General features: G+C 39.5%; 1 protein-coding gene, 1 long non-coding RNA gene and 1 pseudogene across 12 annotated transcripts in view; 2 read left to right on the top strand and 1 right to left on the bottom strand.

The window, feature by feature from the left end:
- JMJD1C (jumonji domain containing 1C) overlaps nucleotides 1-22030 on the bottom strand; it is a 296047-nt gene that overhangs the window by 251670 nt on the left and 22347 nt on the right. For 3 of the 10 annotated variants that reach the window (XM_081568959.1, XM_081568960.1, XM_081568961.1), the window contains exon 1: nucleotides 1857-2340. The exons of the other annotated variants lie outside the window; for them this stretch is intronic. In XM_081568959.1, the coding sequence (XP_081425085.1) occupies nucleotides 1857-2024 (168 nt within the window). In that variant the 5' untranslated portion in view covers nucleotides 2025-2340. Of the gene's footprint in view, nucleotides 1-1856; nucleotides 2341-22030 lie in introns of those variants that run through there. 10 annotated transcript variants of the gene reach the window in all.
- LOC145537948 (uncharacterized) lies at nucleotides 1553-5045 on the top strand. The gene is made up of 2 exons (XR_014076524.1): nucleotides 1553-1774; nucleotides 4736-5045. It is a non-coding gene; the product is annotated as an uncharacterized LOC145537948 (long non-coding RNA).
- LOC145537947 (large ribosomal subunit protein uL11 pseudogene) lies at nucleotides 10222-21382 on the top strand (annotated as a pseudogene). The gene is made up of 2 exons (XR_014076523.1): nucleotides 10222-18104; nucleotides 20148-21382. The product of XR_014076523.1 is annotated as a large ribosomal subunit protein uL11 pseudogene (transcript).

Genomic DNA, 22030 nt, shown 5'->3' with positions numbered 1-22030 from the left:
TAATATATGTATGCACACATGTAATCAACAATCAAGATGCAAAACATTTCCATCATCTGAGAAAACTCCTTCCTGCTCTTTCCAGCCAATTTCCTCCATCCACATATACTTTTCATTTTTAAATACCTAATCTATTACCTTGCCTTTTCAAACACAGTCTTTGAAAACTCCCCTCTCTTTATATCATTTAAATTCTCATATAAGTTTTTAATATATTTAGCTTTGATAAATTGACTGTCATCAGTGATACTCACAATTTAAAACTATATCTCCCAATTCTCATGTATCTACTAAAAATTTGTGGAAAATAAAGTATCATCCCATGTTTGTTTTGAAACCATTTAAAAATGCTAACCCATAATCTATCTTCCACATAAAGTCAAGACAATTACATATCAGAGTAGAAGGAAGAAAAATAAAATCAACACACGCTTTTTACACAAATTCACTGAACAGCCAGTCTGCAGCACCGTTAAGAAATGTTTGGGTTGTTTTTTTTTAAAAGCTGCTTCTGTTTTTTTCAATGAGAATAACCAACCAGAATCTCCAAAATTACCTCTATTCTGCAAACATGCTTTGTAATATCAAGCCGACATTAATACAGGCAGCAAGAAACCATATCACTGACTACATTCATGAAACTGGGCTTAAGAAAAACAGACTCAAAACCTCCAACAACAATATTAGGTATGTACACATATAGATACTAAAGAAATTGTTGTAAACCTGCACATAAACAAAAAGATAAAAGTTCACAAATTTTAAATTCAGTGAAAAATACCGCAGGGTATTACCAATAAACTTCATGGATTATGTATTCATAAATCAATCTTTCAAAACCTATCAATGTCCTGCCTCTACTTGGCTCCTTAACTCCAACGTGTCTGTCCCCTAGTGAAAATGTTACTGGAACACTAACAGCGTATCCCGTCTCAGAATCTTGCACATTCCTACACTACTGAAAGCAACTATTGGCAGTGTCACATGTAAGGAAAAGCAAGGAAAGAAAAAGCCACTTTACGGTTTCGCGGGGTATTAAACGTTTTAATTTACAATATCTCGTTTCACTTAAAGTCATATAAAACCCAGGAACGGATGACTTTAAAGAACTATTCCCTTCTAACAACAACAAAAACTATGGCAAAAAACAATCCCAAGGAAAGATGGGAGGGAGGGAGGGAGAGAGATATTAATTTCCACGACCCTCCAAACCGAAATTTTCCACTCTCTTCGTTTCCGGTTAGAAAACCAAGCATCTACTGTATAAAAAAGGTTTAATCAGGACACCTGCCACTGCCAGGGCCTTTGCCTCGAAAATACATACGAATCTCAAGACAGGCTGGAAAACCAAAGACCTCTTTTCTTTCCTCCCTCCTCTTCAACAACCTTAAGGATAAGTTTTAAATCTCCAAATCCTCTGCACTATTAAGAGTTTTGGAAACAGACGCTGGTGAAGGTGGGCCCTCACCGCCACGAGCGGCCCGCCCCCGCCCCCACCCCCACCTGCACGCGCGGCGCCGGGCTCGCAGCCCCGCCTTTCCGTAAGGTCTCCGCGGCCGCCAGGGCAGCGCAGGGGAAGCCGCGGCCGAACCCCACCCGGACAGTGGCCGAACGGCCCCGGCGGGCGCCGGGGTGTCCTGCCGGATCCGCGCCTCCACAGGAGAAGCTATTCGTGGGGAGGTGGCGACCCCGGCAGGGTATGTGGGCAAACCCGCCCAAGAGCGCAGGAGAGGGGCGTGACCGCCAGTTGGCCCGGCTGAGCCAGGTGCCAGAGGTAACCCCACACTGTGCGGCGGCGGGGCCACGAGTGGGGGTGCCGCCGCGGGCTGGAGACTGAGGGGTGTTCGCGCTCTTACCGCCAGGTCGGGATTGCGGCTGTCCCTGTGTGACACCGCTCGGATAACCCCCGCTCGCCAGCCCCGCCAGCAGCGTCCGCTCTCCCCGCGCTCCAGCCGCGCCTCTTCGCCGAGCGCCAGGCACAGGAACCGCTTCCCCACCAGCTCCGGCCGCGTCTCCAGCGCCATAGCCGTCACTGCCAAAGCAGCCGCCGCCTCCTCGGCTGCCAGGGAATCAACGAAACCCTGCTCCTACCGGCTGTCCATGCTGAAGACAGCGGACCTGGGGAAGGCGGCGGCCCCGCGAGCGAGCGCAGACTCGGAGGCGCACCGGACGCTCTGCCCAGAAGGGCACAGCGACCTCAGTCACTCAGTCTTCAACACTGCCCCGGACTCCCCGACCTGCAGCCTCTAGCTCCAGTTCCACAAATGAAAGAAATTGACGAATTTCCACACGCCTCCGGAGACCTCGATGCAGCTCCGGCCGCAGCCGCCACCGCGCCGCGGCCAGTACTACTCCGCCTCCCCATCCACTAGCGCGGCTGCGAGCGCGCCGCGCGTCTCCTTCCGCCGGCGCGGGCTGGGGGAGGGAGCCGCGGGAGAGGGTCGGAGGAACCACCACAGACGGAAAGTAGTGCCCGAGCGGCGGCTGCGGGACCAGACTGGATTGAAAAAAAAAATGTAGGGGCGGAGAAGGGAATGTAGTCCTTCAAAAACGTAGTGTTTTGGGGTCCACCTCTCTACTCGTCGCTCCCTGAGAAGTGGGGTTAGGGTGGGGGGTTGAGTGAGGTGAAAGTGAAGTGTGCTGGTTCCACTCTGGGTCGCAAAACAAACTCCAGATTAACAAGCCGCATCTCCAGAGTGATTTCACCCCCCGCCCCAGAACAAATGGCGCCCTGCAGTCTGAGTTAGCCCGAATTTTGCCTGAATTAACAGTCCCGCAGTCCCAGCAGCAACGCAGAGCAACACTTTCAACGGAAAACTAAGCCCACAGAACTCAGTCAGTGCAGAAACACAGTACATGTCTTTACATGAAAATGAAGAAAAACTGTCATCCTTTCATATTTCCTGTTTGGGGGGACACACATTACACGCTCAATGGTGTTTGACTCTTTGCGACCCTATGGGCTATACGATGGAATTCTCCAGGCCAGAATCCTGGGGGTAGCCTTTCCCTTCTCCAGGGGATCTTCCCAACCCAAGGATCGAACCCAGGTTTCCCACATTGCAGGCGGATTCTTTACCAGCTGAGCCACAAGGGAAGCCCCAACACTCACTACGGGTTTGAGCTATTCAGAGATTTACACCTCGCTACTGCTTTAAGAAAGCCAAACACCCGGTTGAGGGCTTTAGTCAACATTCTAAAAATTCACCAACAGTTTCTCCATGCGTTTGGCTACTTTTGATACTGGTACATACCCCAAACTCGTTGGTCTGACAATAAAAAACGGTTTGCAAAGGCTCCGGATTCAGTTGTTAGAAAAATATCGTGGAGAGAAAAGGGTTTCAGCCAATCATAGTTCAGGAAAATAAATTATGTTTACTTCCCGTCCAATCACATCAGGACGTTGTAACCCATCCAGCACACATCTCCAACTTGGAACAATTACTCCTTTGATCTCACCTTTGAATTCTAAATCAAGCATCCATACTGATGTCAGTAAGAAATCTTATGACATACTTTTATTAAAGACAGTTTTTAAAATCCCAGTTGTGGGTTTTATTTCCAGGGCCACTAACGATTACATCAGCTCCCAAAATTCTTCTAGCACAATAAAAATCTATTCTAAATTTCAGTTTCTTAAAGATTTTTCTAAACCTCCACGAAAAGTTACCTTTTTAAAGGAATTTAGAAATGTGAATATTTTAAATAGACATAAGGCTTTTATCCACTTTCTTACAACACCTAAGCTGTTTTTGAAATGGAAAATACATGGCCACTGCTTATAGGTTAAAAACCTAAATTACAAGGAAGAGTTCTTTCCAGATTTTAATCATCATGGTCTAATTCTGCTAATCTAAAGGTCAAATGTAGAACTGTAATAAATAAACAAAGGAAAACCATGTCTAGAAATGCATACCAGCAAGTTGAGAGAAAAATTTAATTTTATTGTGCAATCTTTAACTTCCACCAAGTCCACTCTTTTGGTACATACTGTATAATACTTAGCAAATCACCTTACAGGCTAAGATTTCTAAAATCTCAACTTGGATTAAGGAACCAGTAAAATAATCTGGTGAAAATAATCTAACATGTGGAAAGAGGGGAAAAAATAAGAAGATTGATATTCAGATACCAAATTATCAATGACTTGCTTTGTCATCTTTGGCATGACACAGATGCTTAACTGAAACCACCTGCTTCCTAATCTCAGTGATATTCTAGGAGCAAGTGAAAAAATATAAATAAAGTCGTTTGAGAAAAGCTGCAAATAACACTATTATCACATAAATATCATTCACTTTGAGAAGGAGAGATTGTCAGGTTGTCTTACATAAAGGTGCCAGCTGACTAATTTTGTAGGCAAACTCCTGTAAATGGACCCCTAGGAACCACCTAGACATGTAGAGTGCTGTCCTTTTAAGTGTTCTGAAAGCATACAAATCAAAGTCAAAACGTTTGAAATGCAGAAACAAAGTTTTTCAGGTGGTCATATAATATATCTTCATTAACATTTTAAATCCAAACATCTTATGTACTTACAACTATATTCCAGATAGTAGTCTATGAATCCTTTGACTACAATTAGTACCTAGGGTTTAACAACAACAAAAACAATAAATCACTAATTTGTGGATATTTTGCTTATGGAAAAACTTGAAATTCATTTTTTTTAATGTAAAATAAAAAGGCTTTAATTGATTTTTGTTGTTTGCTGGCATCTTTTGCTTTGTTTCAGGCAGTACAGCTGACCCTTCAACAAAATGAAACTGAACTGTGGAGTCAGTTACACACAGGTCTTTTCAATAAGTACTACAGTACTACACCATCCAGTTGAATCCACGAATGCAGAACCTTTGACACCAAGGGCCAAATGCAAAGTACTATGGATCTTCTACTGTACTGAGGATCAGCATCCCTAACCCCAAATTGTTAAAAAAACTTCAACTGTATTTACATTATTTTTGCCAGCAAATCATAAGTGTAAACATAATCAAATCAAAAGTGTAAAGTGTAACACGGAATAAAAATAAATGTAAAGTCAAATCTGAAACCTTAAAATATTTATTTGTTCAATTAAATTCCCTTACATCATTTACTTTCATAAAGACAGTCAGAAAATGTCAATATTGGTAAATGTAAAGAGTTATATTAATAGTACTAAAATTATAAGTTATAGTACTTCATTATATCAGTCCTGGGTGTTCACTGGAAGGACTGATGTTGAAGTTGAAACTCCAATACTTTGGCTACCTCATGCGAAGAGCTGACTCATTTGAAAAGATCCTGATGCTGCGAAAGATTGAGGGCAGGAGGAGAAGGGGACAACAGAGGATGAAATGGTTGCATGGCATCACTGACTCAATGGACATGGGTTTGGGTGGACTCTGGGAGTTGGTGATGGAGAGGGAGGCCTGGCGTGCTGTGGTTCATGGGGTCCCAAAGAGTCGGACACGACTGAGCAACTGAACTGAACTGAACTTCATTATATAGGCAAAGACAGTAACAGAGAAGTATTTAAAATAAGTTTACAGAAGCTGAAAATTTAGATATATAAACTATACAGCTTCTACTCTTTCCATTCCCAAATCCAAATATGTTTATAAATATATCCATACACACATATGTATCAATTCAGGCAAATTTCTTACATCCAAATGCATTGTAGGACTATTTGGTTTTTCTAAAAAGCCACAAAATTTTATTGGTTTATTACAAAAAAAAAACTGACTTATAAAGGAAGACAATGGATTCATTACAATATGGGCCACAGTTACCCACTTATCAATAATTAATAGTTTATCAAGTTTCATTTCAAAACAGCCAACTAGTTATTAACTTCTTACTTTTTGACTCAGTTTAACTATAGAAAGGGCCAATTAGCTGCTCTAACATATACCAGTATCCTGAGTCACTACATGTGTCTGTTTTAAACATCATAGATAAAACAGATAAAAAAGTTCAGTGCATACACAGATGGTCCCCAACTCAAGAATGGTTCAACCTAGGGATTTTTTGACTTTAGGACAGTGTGAAAACAACATGTATTCAGTAGAAACCTTATTTTGAATTCTGAATTTTAATCTTTTCCCAGGCTAAGAGCTATACAATACTCCCTCCTGATGCTGGGCCTTGGCAGGAAGCTGCAGCTTCTAGTCAAGCCAGGCAACAAACACAAAGGTTAACAAGTGATGTACACTTAAAACCTTTCTGTACTCATACAACCATTCTGCTTTCCACTCTCAGTACAGGATTCAATAAATTACATGAGATATGCAACACCTTATTATAAAATATGCTATGTGTTAGATGACTTTGCCCAGGCTTATGAAAGTATTCTAAGCATGTTGAATGTAGGTAAACTTAAGCTAGGATGTTCAGTAGATCAAGTGTTTTAAATGCATCTTCAACTTAGGATATTTTCAACTTCTGATGGGTTCATCTAGAAGTTACCCCATTGTAAGAGGGAGAAGATCTGTATCTTGTAATAAGAACAGTTGGAACTTTTTGAAACAGTTACGATATGTTAGACACTGTGCTAAGCACTTTATACAAGTAATCTCATTTTATTTTATTCAGCTCATTTTTTTTTAGCCTCACCTCAAGGCATATGGGATATTAGTTCCCCAGCCACCAGCAGTGAAAGTGCGGAATCTTAACCACTGGACCACTAGGGAAGTCCCATGATTTTAAGATGAAGAAGACGTGGTTTACAGAAGTTTATTTGCCTAAGATTACACATTAAGGAACTGGTATTCAAAACCAGACTTTGTTAAGTCCAAGCCCCTGTATTAGGCTAAAAAGTAAGTTAAAAGAAACAAGAAAGTCAGCTACCAAGCTGTTTCATCCTTATCTAACACAGATTATCCATAATAGATTTGCTTATTTTACACTTATTATGTGTCTCACATCCTGCAAGGTTCTGGAGATAGGGCCTCTATCCTTTAAGAAGTTCAGTCTAAGAAAGATGTACAAGGAAATGCCTTGGTTGGTTTAATATTTAAGGAAGTATTACTGGAATGGCATACAAGGTAAGTTTAGTGCATTGTAACAAAAAATTTCAAATCCATTATAACTTAAAAGTTTTTATTTATTGTCAAATGTAAAGACTAGATTGGGTTATGAAGTCTTAGACTCACACAAGTATATCCAAGAACTGTGGAAGCCAATATTAAAATGAAGAAAGTCAACAATTTCAAGTGAATTCTGCAAATGGAATACCAAGAACAGAATGGAACATAAACTTAGGTAAAAAAAAAAATTTATGTTACCATGTTTATTATTAAATCTTAAATAATTTTTTTTTTTTTTTTTTTGGCCACATCATGCAACATGCTGGAGCTTAGTTCCCTGACCACGGATGGAAACCTGTGCGTTTTGCACGGGAAGCAGAGTCTACTGGACCACCAAAAAAGTCCCAAACCGCTTATTTCAGTATTTTCTTAAGCACTTATTTAAACTGAATTCTTCAATCACATTTACAATAATAATAAAGTAAATCAAATGTCACTTCCTCAAGGAAGCCACCTGATCCCAAGATTATCAAACCACCAAATATGGACTTTCAAAACTTTTCCCATTTGTCTTAGCACTCATCGCAACTATATATATAACATTTATTGTGTAAATGATTGTTTTATATTTGTCTCCCCTGGCAAACCGTAAGTTCTATAAAAGCAAGAACAGTTTATCTTGTTCATAAAAATACTCCCAGCATCCAAGACTTGTGCATATTAAATACTCAGTACATGTTACTGAATTAATGAACAGCAAAATATATATATACTATAAACTTTTTTTTAATAAATCCAACCCATCTAAGAGAACTTACAGTCTCTAAATTGAGACCCATAATCATAAATAAGAGTTCATGTTCTTTCTATAGGGTTATTCATCACCTTTATAACAATGTCTTACATACACTATCTCATTTCATCATGGAGGTACAATGCAAAGCCTTCATAAAACTTGAGCTTCACCAGAAAAGCAAGGTGGTTCCTGGGGATAATTTCTAAAGAGACACAAAGAAAGGTACAGTCCACCAGAAGAGCTCACATTGTTACTAAAGTACCAATTTAATGCAAACCCCAAAATGATCCTATAAGTAATATATATGCAAAACACCAGCCTATTCTTAGTATTCCAAAGAGAACAGTCTCAAATAATGTCTTTGACAGAGCCAACATATCAATATAACTTTGTCTTCTTGATGCTAAGTACATACCAATATAACTTTGTCTTCTTGATGCTGTGTGGAAGAAGCAAGAGGGAGAGAGCAGAAATGAAGGTAAGAAGATAGGAAAGAAGGAGAAAATGAGAAATCTCTACTGGGCCTCCACATTTGTTACCTAGTTTCTAATTTATATTCTGGATGCACAGGACCTACCTACCACTTCTTTTCAATATTTTTCTATTAAAAATAAGACTAAATCTGATTTTTAATGATAATTTTTTTAATTTAGAAAGAATGAACATAATAGCAGTGAAAATATCCTAATCCACTGAACGAGGAACTATAAGATAAAAAATAAATGAAAAGCGGCCACTGAGCATACAGCAAGTCTGCCCAGGGTGTCCTACAGCACTTTTTTGTGTGTTCATCACCACTCTCATAAACGCGTCCACTATTAACTACCATTAAAATATGTAGACGGCAGTTTGTACTCTGCATCTTCAACTTGACACTAGCTTCTTCACTTAACAGGTTACATTCCTAAAGGGTTATATGTCTGTCCTCACAAGCCTTCACTATGCCACAAGTTAAGTAGTGGCAAAACCGAAAGTCCCAAACAATGGCTGTTTACATCCATGAAACTTAGTTAAGTAAAACAGTATCTACACTTGTATTTGAAGCTATAAATGAGGAAAACTCAGAGTAAAACCTAAGCTAAAAAGTAATAATGACTCAAAATCTCAGCATGCTAACTATATTCCACTGATGTTCCTTTCCAGATGAAGGTTCATGATCAAGAACACACAGTTTTGAGGCACATTTCTTAAATGAATGGCATTTGGCTTCAAAGAAACAAAACCAAAACAAACAAGGCCTAGCAGTGAAATATGAGAAATTTGTAGTCATTTCTTTCTTTGGCATATTCTAGAAAAAGCCACATGATTACATATAGTGGGATTTATATGTAATACTACATAACATGCAATAAAAATAAATTACTCTATAAAGGAAAGCATTGTCTTCTCCCTCCATGTGTGCTTCACTATTACAGATAATTTATTTATTCAGTTAAAGAGTGTATAAAACAGTGCTCCAATTCTAAGGCCGATGTTCACAGAAGCTCAGTATTGGGGGCCCCTAGATTATTTTCTTTATAAATCACAATTGACACACATAAAAAAGAGAACTCAAAAAAACTTTAACTACAGACTTAAGGTTCAAATCAACATCCCCAAAACATTCTGCTACTCCAGGGCACATTTTGATACTACCTACGATTAAATGGCCAAAAGAAATATTCAGAAAGCTAACCAACTTCTCTTTTCACAAAGTCTGCAAACACTAAGGTTAAATCTGGTCAATCCTCATGCCACAGAGCCATTTACAAATGGGTATTTTGTACATCATATGTACAAATACGAAATTAGTAGTCACACATGTATGCGTCGGAGAAGGCAATGGTACCCTACTCCAGTACTCTTGCCTGGAAAATTCCATTGTACGGAGGAGCCTGGTAGGCTGCAGTCCATGGGGTCGCTAAGAGTTGGACACGACTGAGCGTCTTCACTTTCACTTTCCTGCATTGGAGAAGGAAATGGCAACCCACTCCAGTGTTCTTGCCTGGAGAATCCCAGGGACAGGGGAGCCTGGTAGGCTGCCGTCTATGGGGTCGCACAGAGTTGGACACGACTGAAGTGACTTAGCGGCAGCAGCAGCATGTGTGTGTGCTCAGTTGTGTCAGACTCTTTGTGACACCATGGACTGTAACCCGCCAGGCTCCTCTGTCCATGGGATTTTCCAGGCAAGAATACTGGAGTGGGTTCCCATGTCCTACTCCAAGGGATTTTCTCAACCCAGGGATTGAACCCATGTCTCCTGCATCACCTGCATTAGCAGGTGGATTCGTTGCCACTGAGCCACCAGGGAAGCAGTCACATATGTAGTGTAATGAAGGAGCAAATGCCCAGGAAGTCTATGTTACTACTATTGCTAACTACTGTACACTTGGGGAAACCCCTCTGCTTTTCTAGGAACTGTACAGAAAAAGTAGAGGCTAACATCATCAACTAAGTTTCTAAGAATTTACTTCTAAGGCTTCTGAATAATCCAGCAAGCAGCCAAGTACACTCTCCTGATACGTGGTAGGTTCAAACCTGAAAAATATTAAAGGACCAATGTGCTAAGTTGCTTCAGTTATGTCTGACTCTTTTCAACCCTATGGACTGTAGCCTGCCAGGCTCCTCTGTCCATGGGATTCTCCAGGCAAGAATATTGGAGTGGGTTGCCATTTTCTTCTCCAAGCGATCTTCCCAGCCCAGGGATTGAACCTGCAACTCTTTTGTTTTCTGCATTGGGAAATGGGTTCTTTACCACCAGTGCAATCTGGGAAGCCCTTAAGGGATTGATAGAATGTAATAATCTTGCTTAGGAAAACAAATGTTTTTAGCCTGCAAGTTTCTCTCTCAAAGATCTCACAGAAGACACACATATAATCAATACATGCAAACTAATAATACAGACCAAAGAATTTCCCAATTAAACAGTTTTAAACCCTTGTAGAAATGCTTCCTCCCTCTTCTCTCCAAATCTGCCCCTAAAACTATCATGTTAAAATAATCTAGCAGAACTAACTTCAAATGGAGAAATTTTTAAGAGACATTCTTCATTACAAATAACCTTTATATTAGAAACCTTTACTTTTTTGCATGCCTTTATATTCTTCTTTGTTTATAATAGCTAAAAATCCATTTTTAAATTATTCTAATTACAAAAATTATCTGCAAATTATTTACTTTTGTTTCTTTCCCCACTTGCACTTTTTGATATTCACTAGTTTAAAATTTTTACACAAATAAGCCAAAATCTTTGTTTCAACCTTAAGCCATCCTTAGAAAATATGTAAGTATTCTTCCGTACTTTCTTCTGGTGGTTTTAAGATTCAAACTTTTATAATTCCCTCAAATTAGAAGGTCGTATCTACCCCTGAGGGAAGGAAAGGAAGTCATCCTGGCCCCAAACAACAGAGGTCAACCATTATCAGGCGAAAAGCAGGATTACTGAGAAGAGAAAAACACAGAGCCTGTCTAAAACTAACATTGGTCTAGGATGAAAAATAAGGTCTGTTGCCCACCACCACAAGGCTAAATAGTTCCCAGGGCCTCGAGCCTACCACAAGGCAAACAAGCTCCCAGCAACATGTAATACCACTCTACTAAAAGAGAAGGAACAAAAGAGTCCAGAGAGAACGTCTCTGACTCTCAGATGTACAAGTAAGGCTTAAGGATAAAGGTGGAGTAAAAACATTGAGTTAAACTTTTCAGCAAATCAGCTCGCACGTTAAGGATGAAGTGATGACAGAAGTATTAACAGTTGACAATACACTGAAGGTAACCAAAGCAACAACAAAAAAACCCATAAATCATCAACTTCAGACAAGACTGATTCAACTCCCCATACTAACAATTTAACAGAACAAGAGTCATGCCTACTTCTTGGCATAAATATTATAAACTTCAGTCTCTATCATCACGCAAACGATAGCTGGCATTTGATCGAAAAGTGTAGGCCTAGCCATGGGGGTGGTTTCCTTGGTCACCAAGGTAATGTATGCATGCTGGGTTATCATTACCTTTTTAATAATTTATACAAATACATCCATCTAAGTTCTTTCATTTGTACTATTCCTTCAAATAAAGTAACTTCCTATCTTCCTTCCAAAAATTTCTACATTACACAAAATCTGAAGAGCAAGCAAATCATGTAAGTCATATGTTGGAACTATCAGCCAAGGAATTAAAAATAATTATGAATAATGATGAAGGCTCAAATGGAGCAGGTAAACAATATGCATAATAGATGGCAAGTCAGAGATAGAAAGTACAAGAGTTGAATAGAAATGCTAAAAGAGTCAAACTGAAACGCTCAAAACAATTACTGCACTAAAAATAATTTTTAAAGTCTTTGGTAGATTCAGACTTAACAGAGCTGAGAAAAGAATCAATAACCTTGAAGACAGGTCACAAGAAATTACCAATGCTAAAACTAACCAGGAATTAAAAAAAAAAAAAGAGTGGGAGAAAAAAATCTACACAAATAGTAGGGAAAGTTTCAAATTCATTTTATGAACATGAGGTCCTGCAAACCAAAATCTGACAAAGAAATTACAAGAAAAGAAAATTCATTATCCCTCATATATGCAAAAATACTCAACAAAATATTAGCTAATCAAATTCAGTAACTAATAAAAAGGATAACACATCACAACCAGAAATAAATACAGGTGACTCAGCATTAGAAGATCAATCAGCATAATTCACCAGTCAACAGACTAAAGAAGAAAAATATGAGAGCATCAAAAAATGCAAAAAATATGCATTTGTGAAAACCCAACTCTCATTCCTGAAAAAATTCTCAGCCAATCAGAGGTAGAAGGGTACTTACACAACCTGATAAATGCATCTACTATAAAATTATTGCTAACATCATATTTAAGACTGAAAAAAGGAAAGAGTCAGAAAAAGGAAAGGAAATCTGCTGTCACCCCTCCTATTCAATATAACATACTTAAAGACCTAGAAAGTGCAATAAGACAAGAAAAAAGAAATAAAAGGCATACAGATTGAAAGGGAAGAAATAAGCCTGCCTCTATTTGCAAATGGCATGACTGTCTACCAGTACCATTTAGAATAACACCTAAAAAGATTAAAATATGTATAAAATAATAAAATAGGTACAACCTCTTCATGCTGAAAACTACAAAGTATTGATGAATGAAAGAAGACCTCAATAAATGAAATGACATACCATGCACATTTATTAGAAGACTCAATTCTCCCCAAGTTGATCTATAAATTCAAAGTAATCACAATGAAAATATCAGCAAGTATTTTGATTTTGCGAATCAATGAGTTGATACTAAAATCAATAAGGTAAAGGAACTAGAACAACGAAAGCAAAAGTTTTTGCAAAACAGTTTTGAAAGGAAAAAATAAGATTCACAGTATCTTACCTCAGTATTATAAAACTCCATCAATAAACTCAGCATGACATGAGCAAAAGAGTAAACAAATGAATTGAACAAAATGGAGAGTCCAAAACCAGACTCATATGTACATAGTTAATTGGCTGTCAAAGGTAAAAAAGTAGTTCAATGGAGAAAGGACAATCCCCTTAACAAACAGGGTTAGAACAATTAGCCGTTAATATATTAAAAAAAAAAAACACCCTTCATCCATCGCACCATATACTAAAATTAATTCAAAATGAACTATAAACCTAAAATATCTGAAAAGCTAAAAATCTTTAAGAATAAAACAGACAATTTTCACACTGATTTAGGCTAAGATTTCTTAAAATACATAAGATTCAGAATTAAACACTAGTGAAATTAAAAATTCCTAAGGTCATAGACTAGGAGAAATTATCTACAAGCTACACATCTTGATTGTATCCAGAAAATTTAGAGAACTCTCAAAACTTAATTAAAAAACAAAAGAAAATTTACTGAGCAAAAAATTTGAAGAGATACTTTATCAAGTAAGATTTACAAATGGCAAATAAGTACATGAAGACACTCAATATCACTAGTTATTCAGGAAATGTAAAGAAAAACTATAATGACATACTATTACACATCAATTAAGATGGTTAAAATTAAAAGAAAATGAAAACTGGCAATACCAAATATTGAGGAAGATGAGGAGCAATTAGAACTTTCATCCAGTAGTAGGTGGGAGGAATACAAAATGGTACAACCACTTTCCAAACTTGTTTGGTAGTTTCTTATAAAGTTAAACTTTTCATATAATTCAGCTATCCCTTGGGTATTTGTGAAATAAAAATCTATGTTCACACAAAAATCTGTTCTCAGATGTTTATAGCAGTTTTATTTGTAACTGTCAAAAGCTAGAAACAACCAGCTCAGCTGAAAAACGAAGAAACTTTGCAAAGCCACTTAGCAGTATATATGAAATAATATGAATGAATCTCTGGAGTTCAGGGGTCCCCAAGGCATCTACAGGTTCAATGATTCACTAGACTTATGGGAACCTGGAATGTTAGGTCCATGAATCAAGGCAAATTGGAAGAGGTCAAACAGGAGATGGCAAGAGTGAATGTCGACATTTTAGGAATCAGCGAACTAAAAGGGACTGGAATGAGTGAATTTAACTCAGATGACCATTGTATCTACTACTGTGGGCAAGAATCCCTTATAAGAAAAGGAGTAGCCATCATAGTCAACAAAAGAGTCCAAAATGCAGTCCTTAGATGCAATCTCAGAAACAACAGAATCTCTGTTCGTTTCCAAGGCAAACAATTCAATATCACAGTAATTCAAGTCTATGACCCGACCAGTAATGCTGAAGAAACTGAAGCTGAACGGTTCTATGAAGACCTACAGGACTTTCAGAACTAACACCCAAAAAGATGTTCTTTTCATTACAGGGGACTGGAATGCAAAAGCAGGAAGTCAAGAAATACCTGGAGTAACATGAAAATTTGGCCTTGGAGTACAGAATGAAGCAGGGCAAAGGTTAACAGAGTTTTGCCAAGAGAACACACTGGTCATAGCAAACACCCTCCTCCAACAACACAAGAGAAGACTCTGCTTCCAGCTCGGAGGAGGCCAAGGTGCAACTTTCTTCAGTTGTCCTGAATCCGGGTTCATCCGACACCAGCTGACTCCACCATGCTGCCTAAGTTCAACCCCAGTGAGATCAAAGTCGTGTACCTGAGGTGCACCGGTGGGGAAGTCGGTACCACATCTGCCCTGGCCCCCAAGATCAGCCCCCTGGGTCTGTCTCTGAAAAAAGTCAGTGATGACATCACCAAGGCAACTGGTGATTGGAAGGGTCTGAGGATTACAGTGAAACTGACCATTCAGAACAGACAGGCCCAGACTGAGGTGGTACCTTCTGCCTCTGCCCTTATCATCAAAGCTCTCAAAGAACCACCAAGAGACAGAAAGAAGCAGAAAAATATTAAGCACAGTAGAAACATCACTTTTGATGAGATTATCAACACTGCCCGGCAGATGCGGCATCGGTCTCTAGCTAGAGAACTTTCTGGAACCATTAAAGAGATCCTGGGGACCTCCCAGTCTGTAGGCTGCAATGTTGATGGCTGGAACCCTCATGACATCATAGACATCATCAACAGTGATGCGGTGGAGTGCCCAGCTAGTTAAGAACGGCAAAGGAAAAAGAAAAATAAAGTACTATTTAATAAACAAAAGAAAAAATGAAGAAGACTCTGCACATGGACATCACCAGATGGTCAATACTGAAATCAGACTGATTATATTCTTTGCAGCCAAAGATGGAGAAGTTCTATACAGTCAGCAAAAACAAGACTAGAAGCTGACTGTGGCTCAGATCATGAACTCCTTATAGCCAAATTCAGATGTAAATTGAAGAAAGTAGGGAAAACCACTAGACCATTCAGTCAAAGTGAAGTCGCTCAGTCATGTCCGACTGTTTGCGACCCCATGGACTGTAACCTGCCAGGCTCCTCGATCCATGGGATTTTCCAGGCAAGAACACTGGAGTGGGTTGCCATTTCCTTCTCCAGGAGATCTTCCCCACCCAGGGATCGAACCCGGGTCTCCCGCATTGTAGACAGATGCTTTACCGTCTGAGCCACCAGGGAAGTCCTAGACCATGCAGGTATGACCTAAATCAAATCCCTTACGACTATACAGTGGAAGTGACAAAGAGATTCAAGGGATTAGATCTGATAGAGTGCCTGAAAAACTATGGACAGAGGTTCGTGACATTGTACAGAAGGAAGTGATCAAGACCATCCCCAAGAAAAACAAACGCAAAAAAGCAAAATGGTTGTCTGAGGAGGCCTTACAAACAGCTATGAAAAGAAGAGAAGGGAAAGTCAAAGGAGAAAAGGAAAGATATATCCATTTGAATGCAGAGTTCCAAAGAATAGCAAGGAGAGATAAGAAAGCTTTCCTCAGTGATCAGTGCAAAGAAATAGAGGAAAACAATAGAATGGAAAAGACTAGAGATCTCTTCAAGAAAAATAGATACCAAGGGAACTTTTCATGCAAAGCTAGGCACAATAAAGGACAGAAATAGTATGGACCTAACAGAAGCAGAAGATATTAAGAAGACAAGGCAAGAATACACACAAGAACTATACAAAAAAGATCTTCATGACCCAGATAATAATGATGGTGTGACCACTCACAAAGAGCCAGACATCCTGGAATGCGAAATCTAGTGCGCCTTAGGAAGCATCAGTACAAACAAAGCTATTGGAGGTGATGGAATTCCAGCTGAGCTATTTCAAATCCTAAAAGATGATGCTGTGAAGGTGCTGCACTCAATATGCCAGCAAATTTGGAAAACTCAACAGTGGCCACAGGATAGAAAAAGGTCAGTTTTCATTCCAATCCCAAAGAAAGGCAATGCCAAAGAATGCTCAAACTACCTCACAATTGCACTCATCTCACATGCTAATAAAGTAATGCTCAAAATTCTCCAAGCCAGGCTTCAACAGTACGTGAACCGTGAACTTCCAGATGTTCAAGCTGGATTTAGAAAAGGCAGAGTAACCAAAGATCAAATTGCCAACATCCTTTGGATCATCAAAAAAGCAGGAGAGTTCCAGAAAAACATCAACTTCTGCTTTATTGACTACGCCAAACCCTTTGACTCTGTGGATCAAAACAAACCATGTAAAATTCTTAAAGAGATGGGAATGCCAGACCACCTGACCTGCCTGCTGAGAAATCTGTATGCAGGTCAAGAAGCAACAGTTAGAACTGGACATGGAACAACAGACTGGTTCGAAATCAGGAAAGGAGTACATCAAGGCTGTAAATTGTCACCCTGCTTGTTTAACTTATATGCTGAGTACATCATGAGAAATGTGGGACTGGATGAAGCACAAGCTGGAATCAAGATTGCCGGGAGAGATATGAATAATCTCAGATATGCAGATGACACCACCCTTATGGCAAAAAGTGAAGAAGAACTAGAGAGCCTCTTGATGAAAGTGAAAAAGGAGAGTGAAAAAGTTGGCTTAAAACTCAATATTCAGAAAACTAAGACCATGGCATCTGGTCCCATCACTTCATGGCAAATAGATGGGGAAACAGTGGAAACAGTGACAGACTTAATTCTCGGGGGCTCCAAAATCACTGCAGATGGTGACTGCAGCCATGAAATTAAAAGACGCTTACTCCTTGGAAGGAAAGTTATGATCAACTTAGACAGCATATTAAAAAGCAGAGACTACTTTGCCAACAAAGGTCCTTCTGGTCAAAGGTATGGTTTTTCCAGTAGTCATGTATGGATGTGAGAGTTGAACTATGAAGAAAGCTGACAGCAGAAGAATTGATGCTTTTGAACTGTGGTGTTGGAAAAGACTCTTGAGAGTTCCTTGGACTGCAAGGAGATCCAACCCCTCCATCCTAAAGGAAATCAGTCCTGAACATTCATTGGAAGGACTGATGCTAAAGCTGAAACTCCAATACTTTGGCCACTTGATGCGAAGAACTGACTCATTTGAAAAGACTCTGATGCTGGGCAAGATTGAAGCGGGAGGAGAAGGGGATGACAGAGGATGAGATGGCTGGATGGCATCACCGACTCAATGGACAGGAGTTTGAGTAAACTCTGGGTGTTGGTGATGGACAGGGAGGCCTGGCGTGCAGGCCATGGTGTCACAAAGAGTTGGACGTGACTGAGCGACTGATGTGAACTGAACTGAGAGTTGTAAAACTCAAAGAAGACATTTTACTCAGGGTCATAGTTTAATACAGCAAAAGGATACAAAGTAAAATCATTAAAGCAAGAGGGGCATAAGGCAGGGTCTAGGAGACACCAAGCTTTCAGCTGTCCCCACTCAGTGGAGTTGGGTTCACAGCACTTATTTCTCCCAAGAGCTTATGATAATATGTATGAATACGAGCAATCAGGTAAGTTCACCTGAGGTTCAATGTCCAGTATTTTTATCTGAGGTCTGAAACATAGGTGGGGCTAACTATCTGCATGGCTGACTTTAGTCTCCAGCTCCTCTACAGTTCAAGCTGATACCACACACAGCTCCACTCTCAGGATAAGCAACCTAAGGTGGTCAAAGGCCCCCAAGTAAACAAAGACACCCTTATTAAGCAGGACATTCCAGGGCTTAAAGGTTACCTCCCAGGAGCTGGACAAGGTCATCCTCTAGGCAGCTTTGGGTACAACTGAGCTATTTTTACTCCAAATACTTCTGACATCGATTCTGTGAGTTTTTTTCCTCACACCAACTAATTCTCCAACTCTCCAGACACCAATTAGGTGTCCTAGAATTCATTTCAATTCTAACATTAACTACTCAAGTCAGCATTAGACTCCCCCAGGCTTTGAGGCTCAGTCTCACAAGACAGCCCTCACTTTAAATGCCAGTTCCAAGTATTGGGTCCCCAGGTTACCCATATTTCTGTTCAGCTTGGCTACAACGTCAAGGGGGCTCCCATAAACTCCACCCCACTTCAGGTGCATTAAATTGTTAGAATGGTTCACAAAACTGCAGAGAAAACAATACTTACTTACCAGTTTACTATAAAAGATACAAGCAGTTAGTCAGATAAAAAGGCATAGAGGGCTAGGTCTAGTGGGTCCTGAGCACAGGAGCTTCTCTGTCTCCACAGAGTCTGAGTGCGCCACCCTCTTAGCAAGTGAACATGTTTCTCAAATCTGATGCCCTCTGAACCCCACAGTTTAAAGGTCTTTATGTAGGCTCTACTATTAATTAGTAGAAGTGATTAATTAAATCATGGGCCACCGATAACTGAACTCAATCTCTAAACCCTCTCCCTCCTTGGAGGTCCAGGAACGGAACTGAAAGTTCTAACCTCTAATCACATTGTTGGTTCCTCTGACAACCAGCCCCCAACCTTAAGCTATCAAGGGCCCAAGAGTGCATAAATCCAGGCATGGTTAAAAAAAGCTTATTATGAGTATGTTCCTTTCAAGAGTTTTTAGGAATTCTAGACCAGGAACCAGGGACAAAGACAAAACATGTATTTTTATTATGCCTCAGGAATGCTATTCCTTTACTATACAACCTCAGATGCATTATACTAAGTGAAAACAACCAAACCCAAAAGGCTCTGAAGTGTAGGATTCCATTTATACAACATTCTCGAAAATGAAAAATTACAAGAACAGAAAACAGACCAGTAATTGTCAAGGTCTAGGATGTGGGGGAAAGGCTAGTCTTATCAATGGCACAAGATAATAGTTTGCATCTTTATTGTGATGGTGGTTACACATATACATGTGCTTACCAAAATTCACAGAACTATACACAGAGAACAATGATTTTTACTGTTTGTGAATTGTACCTTGATTAACCTAAGACAATTAGTACTATAGTCACCCAAAACAATTTCATTCTTTAAAAGCGGCAGATAATAAATATGTAAATAATAAAACAAATGTTTTTCCTAAATGGAAAGCAATAGAAAATTATTTCCTTATAAAATTAATGTCTGCACACAGCCAAAGGGAAACATTTTGATTCATTGGCTGGCAGGATTATGGGTGACTATACTGTTGTGCTTCAAGCTCTATTAATACTGTCTGCGTAATAGTAAATAAGCTTTTTAAATTTTTTATAGTAGGTGACAGTGTAATATTGGTAGGCAAAATTCTACCATGACCCTCAATGACTCATGTTCTTGTACAATCATCTCTCCCCTGAGTGTGGGTAAGACTCGCAACTTATTTTTAACCAATGAAATATAGCAAATGTGATGGAATATCACTCCCACAATTATGTTGTTGTAAATGGCAAAGGTAAAAATACCTTACAGATGTAATTAAGGTCCCCAATTGGTGGCTTTAAATTAATCAAAAGGGGGATTTTTCCCAGGTTGGCCTATCTGGTAAGGTAAGCCCTTTAAAAGAGGGTCCAGACATCAAAGACTTTCTTGCCGGCCGTGAAAATGCAAGTTGACCTGTGTTTTCTATAGGTGGAAGGAAATGAATTCAGCCAACGAACATGCGGACTTGGAAGAACATCCAGAGCCTCAATGATATCTTAGCCCTAGTCAACCCTTCTGATTTGCAGCCTCGTCAGTCCCTGAGCCGAGGACTCGGCTTAAACTTTACCCAGACTCCTGATCATAGAAACTGGTGATAATGTATCTGTTATTTTAAGCTGCTAACTGTGGCAATTTATTATACAGCAATAGAAAAGTGGGCTTCTCTGGAGGCCAAGGTTCAATCCCTGAGTCTGGAAGATCCCCTGGAGAACGGAATAGCTACCCACTCCAGTGTTCTTGCCTGGAGAATTCCATGGACAGAGTCCAAAAGGCTACAGTCCATGGAGTTAAGAGAGTTAGACACGACTGAGCAAGCAACACACACTAACAGAAAAGCAATCCAGTAATTAAAATTCTTTTCTGAAGAGTCTTGGCTTTAACCATGGCTCATCTTGAATTAGAGGAAATGTCCTATTCTTGTTAGGCATCAATTTTCACCAAAGAATGTGAACCTTAACACAAGCTTCACTGAACAACGGTTCAGACTTAATCCATAACACAGAGGATCTGTATTTCAATGAGTTGCCAGCAAATAAAATCTCAATTCCTGCTGCTCAATCCTTGGGAGAAGCTTCACACAAAACAGTGTTTTTATGGAGAACTATCTGCAGATGCTTCATACAATCCATTAGTTACTCTAAAACTTGGGGGAGGGGGGTTATTATGAAAATCTCTAAGGAAATAGATGACTATGGTATTTTAAACATTTAAGACATTTTGACATTTTAAGAAATACTTGTTTTGGAAACAAACCATAGAAAACAAAATTCAATCAAATTCTTTTGGCCAACAGTAACAGTTACAAGGAAATTTCTCTTTTATCTGTTTTACTAACTAATCTGCAACAGAAGGTTAGAGGAAGAAGTCATTACAGAAATGGAGGGGAGGAAGGATCAAGATGGGAAGATCTCTAATGAATTCTACTGGGGAGTGAGGTTCTTAGAATTTATCATATTGGCTCCCCATAAAGCTGATTTCACTGGAATTAATCATGGATGGGATTCCACTAGCCATTCTGTGGAATACTACAAAAAACTGATTTCTTGAAGCGATATGGTTTAAAATGCTTTTCACACTACATTACATAGTGTCCTCAAGAACACTGTCAAGGAAAACTTCGTGTTCTTAATAAATATTAGGAAGAGCTGTGCTTTTCCCCAGCAGTTGCTTTGTTTTTACTGTATGGTGGCGGTGTTTCCTGTATGGTGATGGTCACTAGGTCGTGTCTGACTCTTTACGACCTCATGGACAGTAGCCTGCCAGGCTGCCTTGTCCATGGGATTTCCCAGGCAAGAATACTGGAGTGAGTTGCCATCTCCTTTTACAGGAGATCTTCCTGACCGAGGGATTGAACCTGAGTCTCCTACACTGCAGGCAGATTCTTTACCAACTAAGGCACCAGGGAAGCCCATTTTACTGTATGGCGGTGGTGGTTTAGTCGCTAAGTTGTGTCAGATTCTTGCGATCCCATGGACTGTAGCCTGCCAGGCTCCTCTGTCCATGGGATTCTCCAGGCAAGAATACTGGAGTGGGTTGCAATTTCCTTCTCTAATAGATGCTATTAATTATGTTACTGACCTAGTTTTCTATGTTGGCTGCTAGAAATTTTTATGCTACACAAATTTTAGGTTAATTCTTTTCAATCTTTGGTTCTGAAAATTTCCAAACATGTAAGTAAGGAGATAACTGTAGAATGAATGGTCATGCAAGTTAACCATATTGCATTTCTCTTTCCTCCCATTTCTTTTTCTTTGGGGGCAGAGGGGCTTGGAGGACTTTAGAGCAAATCGCAGATACCATATCTTTTCACC

Source organism: Giraffa tippelskirchi, chromosome 2 (assembly GCF_054371585.1).
Source record: "Giraffa tippelskirchi isolate mGirTip1 chromosome 2, T2T-mGirTip1v1.2.pri, whole genome shotgun sequence".
NCBI classification, from domain to species: Eukaryota; Metazoa; Chordata; class Mammalia; order Artiodactyla; family Giraffidae; genus Giraffa; species Giraffa tippelskirchi.
The sequence above is the reverse complement of the archived record's forward strand: the minus strand, read 5'-3'. Positions and strand labels throughout refer to the sequence as shown.